Raw genomic sequence first — 6,226 nt, 5'->3', positions numbered from 1 at the left:
ACATTTAAACGGCTACAGGAGCTGGTGTGGAAAGTGGCAGTGGGTGACCGAGATGATGCAAGAGGAGCACGAGGTGGGACAAGGGAAGGTGCTTCAGTCTGATGCTGACTGAATTTGAAAAGCTTACGGGACTCTTCATCAAAAAGGGGTCCAGGTAGAAAGAAGTTGGACAGACAGACCATCCTGATGCTTAGCAGACGCCTGGGCTAAAGAGATTATAGAAGTGCCCAAGAATGCTCCAGGAGCAGTATTTCAGAGCTGGAGGGAGAGTAAGAGAGCATTCAAAATCGAGGGAAAGTGGCCGCAAAGTCTTGGGGACAGTCTTAGCAGGAGACCTGAACCTAAAGAAGGCACCAGTGTTCATCTAACACGGCCCAGGAGAAGTAACCGCAGGATTTGCTTCCAGATAAGGTTCTTCCGGCCACCACTCCTGTGGGTGTTAGGCACCCAGCTCAAGCCCTCCACCCCCTCCTTAAAGTGTTTCTTACTTGAGAATCCTCCTGCACATTCCTACATACATAGCTTTTCTCTCCTCCACAGACACTAGGTAATGCATCCCTACACGTGATAAGCCTGAAATTGGTGGTAACCACATAAACCAGGAAGACTTACGCTCAACTATCTTGTTCTGCCTTGTCACCCAATATGTGGTCCAGGTACTAGCTGAGCCCTTAGTGAGTCATTGGGCAGACACAAGACTGAAAGTGTGAACACATATGTGCGCATACACACATACACGTACACAGGTGCACACACATGTTCTCTCTCTGTCTCTGCCTCTCTGTCTCTGCCTCTCTGTCTCTGCCTCTCTCTCTCTCTCTCTCTCTCTCTCTCTCTCTCTCTCTCTCTCTCTCTCATTTTGTTCTTCTTTTATGTCTTTTAATACCAGGTCTCCCTTTAACACAAGCCAGTCTGGAACTCACTATACCCCAGGTTGGCCTCAAACTTACGATCTTCCTACTTCAAATTTTGAGGAGCTGGGGTAACAGACAGGGGCTCCCAGTCTCAGCTACATGGATTCTTGACCACAGGACATCTTCCCAAGCAGCCCCCACTGTTTTTTTTATTTCTGAAGGTGAGCATGCCATTGGGTCAGCGTAACTCTGTTCAGAGTCTGCTCCCTTGACCTTGTGAGCGCAGTTGCTGAGGAATGGCTAGATTTGCAACAGTGTTTCTTCTTTGCTCCTTTATTTTTAGACTCCATCCTAGTTATCAACCTCCTAGCAACAAGCTGTATTTCTACCCACGTTCCCACAGGAGCAGAGGGGGCTTTCCCTTCCCACTCTGCCCTCTTCTCTAAGACGCAGCACACACTCACCTTCCTCCATGGCCCTTGGGGCAGCAGCGCACACCTGTTCATTCTGCTGATTAAAAACAGACTCAGAGGCGTCCCCAGTTGGATCACTTGTCTCTGATAATTGTCATTTGTTGGGAACAGGTGTACCAGGTGGAAACCCAGGGATCTGTGCTCAGAGGGCGACTGTGAACACCGTAGACAGCCGCATCCCACCGGACAGGTAGGACATAAGGAATTTTCCTTTTCTTTTGCTTTATTCATTTATTTTTCAATTCAGTATTCTAATATGACTCTGGGCCTGTTTGGTTGTAAAACTATGAATTGCTGGAGGCACACGGATCAGAGGAGTGGGAATTAGAGGGGGAAAAAAACCTGCAACACTCTTGTTTACAACTTGCTCTCGAATGGGCGGAACACCTTAGTGGACCATCATTACAGTTTAAGAACTGTCACTTGTGTATTTTCACAGAAGAGTTGACGTGTCCCCATCTGCTTTCTTTGAGCGAGTGCCTTCCCCTTGGTTTGGGGTCCTGCTCCAAGAGTAATCCACTCTACTGCCAGCATGCCCACCCAGCTGGAGATGGCCATGGACACCATGATTCGCATTTTCCATCGGTACTCTTGCAAGGAGGGGGACAGGTTCAAACTCAACAAGGGGGAGCTGAAGATGCTGTTACAGCGAGAGCTCACAGAGTTCCTCACAGTGAGTCCGTCTTTCTGCCTCATCTGCTGCTGCATAGATGGGGGATGGTTTTGGGGACAGGTGTTATGAACATTCTGTCCATCATTTGCTTCAGGACCCTAAGAGCTGGGGAAGTAAATCCCGGAGATCCATCTTTTCTGCATACACTGGCGGGAGCCATTTTCCTTTCCACTGTCTAAGGCTCCAGGTATAGCTAGCTATTATTAATTGTAAAGATAGCACTGGGTAAAACTAGCTGTATCTTTTATTGTTGCACCAGAATATCGAATGTTGGATTTAAAAAAAACAAAAAACAAAAAACACTTCAATGTAAATTGTCAACACTGGGAGAACCTAACCATAGCGGTAAGGAAAATGGCTCCTGGGTTTGTCTTTTTGTGTGTTTCAGACACTGTGCTAAGTGTGGTTGTGAGATAAAATAGTTTGTACCCCATATAATACTTGGGACACACTTAGTAAAGAAATGCACGTTGTTTAGTGTGAAATTCAGATTTATCCAGGTGTCCAGAACTTGTACTGGCCTTATCCAGCAAACTTGGTACTAAGCACCTTCAAATGCGTTAAAGCATCTTCATAGCATGTGGGTGAAGACTATTCTTCCCATGGGATAAATTAGGGAATTCTGAAATGTTGCATGATTGTTCCAAAGCAAATGTTCCAAAGGTAGACGATAGGGCCACTCATTGTCCCCTTTGACTTTGAAGCCTCTGTTTATATGTTGCTCAACTATCCTCTGGTGTCTTGGTCCTCTGCCTGTGTCTCTCAGTGTCCTGGTCTTCTGTCTGTGTCTCTCAGTGTCCTGGTCCTCTGCCTGTGTCTCTCAGTGTCCTGGTCTTCTGTCTGTGTCTCTCAGTGTCCTGGTCCTCTGCCTGTGTCTCTCAGTGTCCTGGTCTTCTGCCTGTGTCTCTCAGTGTCCTGGTCCTCTGCCTGTGTCTCTCAGTGTCCTGGTCTTCTGTCTGTGTCTCTCAGTGTCCTGGTCTTCTGCCTGTGTCTCTCAGTGTCCTGGTCCTCTGCCTGTGTCTCTCAGTGTCCTGGTCTTCTGCCTGTGTCTCTCAGTGTCCTGGTCTTCTGCCTGTGTCTCTCAGTGTCCTGGTCTTCTGCCTGTGTCTCTCAGTGTCCTGGTCATCTGCCTGTGTCTCTCAGTATCTTGGTCTTCTGCCTGTGTCTCTCAGTGTCCTAGTCCTCTGCCTGTGGTCTCCAGTGAATGCACTTCCAGCAACCATAATTCACTTGAATCTGCGACTGTTTTCTTTGCATATCTGGCCCTTTGGGTCGGAGCTGGTTTCTGTGGACCTGAGGCAGGGGTTAAGACTCTAGGCTGGCTGGGATCTTCTTGTAAATAGACTTTGGGGAATGTCTTTAGGAGAATGAAAAGTTGCATGCAAACAGAAGGAAGATGTGACTTCAGTTGTCATGACCCTCCAGGCCTCCAAGTTAGAAACTTTCTTTTTCTTTTTAGTGCCAAAAGGATCCCCAGTTGGTGGATAAGATAATGCAGGATCTGGACGCCAATAAGGACAACGAAGTGGATTTTAATGAGTTTGTGGTCATGGTGGCAGCTCTGACGGTTGCTTGTAATGATTACTTTGTAGAGCAACTGAAGAAGAAAGGCAAATAAAGATGACTAGTAAGGTAGCAAAAGGCAGAACCAGATTCAAAGTCTGTACCTCCTGTGGGTCTATATCCTTCCTGTTAATAGACACAGTGATACCACTTATATATGTTATGTATGTACACTTACTAACAACAAGTTATGTTAACCTTGACATACTGACTTCACAGAATTATTTATTCCAGGTCTTAGGCCCTCTTTAAAATTTTCCCATATTATTAAAAAAATGTTATGATTTTTAATCAAATAGAGAACACCCACAAATTTAGCTTCTTTAAAGAGAAAATTTTAATTTGGTGAATTTCTAAGATCTTATTCTTAAATTGTGTCTTGCTATTTCTTCCTTACTAAAGAGATTATTACTAGGCCCTCCCCATAGGTTATTAAATGTGTTTCAAATGGCAGGAGCTGAGAGGCTTCTTTACCAGCAGAAAGGCTGGTAAAGAGAAGCCTGGAGCTCTGTGGTATGGCGCACACCTTTAATCTCAGTGCTTGGGAGGCAGAGGCAGGCAGATCTCTGTGAGTTCGAAGCCAGCCTGGTCTACATAGTGAATTCTAGGACAGCCAGGCCTACACAGAGAAACCCTGTCTCAGGAGGTGTGTGTGTGTGTGTGTGTGTGCTTTTCTCAGTGAGTTAGAGTGGGGTGGATAGATTCAGGCCTACATGTTCAAACGATAAGAGCTGAATAGAGCAAATCTTGGGAGTGGGTAAATACCCTTCCATGCCCCACCAGGACTGACTGTTTTATACTGGATACCAGGTCCCAGAGCTTCCCCTTGGGTTATATAGCATCAAGCCTGGGGATTGCTTCCTTCCCTCTGGCCTTCCTACTCTCACTACACTGCTCCAACTTGCTTGCTATGCGGAAAATAAGTGACTAGCACAAGAATCCTTGACTAAAAGTCAGCTCCTGGGACTCCAAACTGTGGCAGATAATTGGGAGAATTTAAAGAAAGGAAATAGTACTTTAAAGTGATGATGCTAGGTACTGGGGGAGGACCCTGGTGGCTCAAACCAGGATTCAGGGATGGAGGTGAAGGCATACAGCTGAAGTGTTTGGGAGGAGAGACTGGCAGGCTCTGGGAAGTGTCACAGGGCAGATTGTTGTTGGCCTGATATACAGTCTGTCTTTTCTCCACACAACGGAACTCTGCTTATGCAAGGGTGTACGGGACCAACTAAAATACTTTATTTCCTAATACGTTGTACAGCTTGGGGCGGGGGCGGGGAGGCAGGCAAGCTGGACTAAGGGAAGCTGAAGGCTGCTAGGAATGTCGGGAATGTTTTGCTGACTCTGTTAGAGGCTTTATGCCTTCTGCCTTCCACCTGTTGCTTCTTTCCGTTCCTTTCCATTGGTTTATCCCCATGAGGCTTGAAGTGAAGCTCCCTCCTGGCCCTGAAGGGCGGTGGAGAACAATGTCTGAGGAAGGGGCTGTCTGTGTTGGACACAGCTCTCCCCTCACAAGGAGACAGGAGGAGAGCCAGGAGAGCCTGGCACCTTGGGAGCTAGCGAAGGAAGCTGAGAGAGAGAGAGAGAGAGAGAGAGAGAGAGAGAGAGAGAGAGAGAGAGAGAGAGAGAGAGAGAGAGAGAGAGAGAGAGAGACAGAGAAGAAGAAGAGGAGGAGGAGGAGGAGGAGGAGGAGGAGGAGGAGGAGGAGGAGGAGGAGGAGGAGGAGGAGGAGAAGGCAGGATGGATGGTTAGACCCATCAGGTGCAGGTCATCATGAGCTCAGTGTTGTTGAGGAGGAGAATTTGGATTAGGGAATGGTCTCAGTCTCTGGAGCACAAGTAGGCGCTCAATACGTATTTCTGTAATAAAATCCATGAAGGAACTTGCCAGCCACTGACGTTCTAGATCGAAGACCTGCCATGTTTTGGTTTAGCCTCTTTCAAACCAGTTCTAAGTGAGAGTTTGGGAAGATTTTAACAGGATGGCAAAGGACTCCAGAGAAGAAATCTGTACCCTGCAATTCACTTACCTCTGCCTTTCAAAAGGATACAAGGAAGTAAACGGACTTGAACATGCATGTGGCTGTGCATAGGTTCTTGTCTTTTCTTGTCTTTGTTTTTTTTTTTTTCTTTTTAAAAAATTGAAAACAAACACTTCATACAGTGGAGGTTGTTTGTGTGTGTGTGTGTGTGTCCACGAAGGCCTGAGAACTCTCAGACCCTCTACCTTTTCCATTTCAATTTGATCTGAACTTTACATGTTCTGAGGTAGCTCACTGAAACATGAAAAGTAAACCCAAGCGTTCGCTCGCTGCTCTATTCTTGGAAGGATGTTCTCCAAACAGCGGAGAAAATGGGAAAACGATGTTCATGTCATGGTGTTTCTGAAAATCAATCAAAAGTAGGGAAAAGCAATTTATGTCTCAAGTTAGATTCCGAATAAGTAAGAATTGCACAGTGTACAAAAGTCCCTCTCAAGTAAACAAGCCTTCTTTTTCTTTCCTATGCCCCAACTCTTTGGTCGGCTACACAAATCTAATTTTGTGGGAGGCAAAATTACTTAGTGCCTATGTCTAGGGGCACTTGTCTTTTTTTTTTTTTTTTTTTTTTTAAATAAACTTGAAGTTCAAACACAATCACAAGCTGTCTCTGAATGGGTGTCTG

The 6,226-nt window shown here is 46.1% G+C and overlaps 1 protein-coding gene across 2 annotated transcripts; it reads left to right on the top strand.

Annotated features, from left to right (window-relative positions):
- Positions 1-1,362: 1,362 nt before the first annotated feature.
- S100z (S100 calcium binding protein Z) lies at positions 1,363-5,218 on the top strand. Of its 2 annotated transcripts, none has more exons than XM_076927198.1 (3): positions 1,363-1,517; positions 1,801-2,000; positions 3,460-5,218. In XM_076927198.1, the coding sequence occupies exons 2-3, from the start codon at positions 1,860-1,862 to the stop codon at positions 3,616-3,618; spliced, it is 300 nt and encodes a 99-aa protein (XP_076783313.1). In that variant the 5' UTR covers positions 1,363-1,517; positions 1,801-1,859; the 3' UTR covers positions 3,619-5,218. The 2 variants fall into 2 exon arrangements, with proteins under 2 accessions (XP_076783313.1, XP_076783314.1); XM_076927199.1 differs by having other exon boundaries at positions 1,372-1,517; positions 1,767-2,000.
- Positions 5,219-6,226: the final 1,008 nt, after the last annotated feature.

The sequence above is a fragment of the Arvicanthis niloticus genome, chromosome 29 (genome assembly GCF_011762505.2).
Source record: "Arvicanthis niloticus isolate mArvNil1 chromosome 29, mArvNil1.pat.X, whole genome shotgun sequence".
NCBI lineage: Eukaryota > Metazoa > Chordata > Mammalia > Rodentia > Muridae > Arvicanthis > Arvicanthis niloticus.
This window is presented reverse-complemented; position numbering and strand designations above follow the sequence as displayed.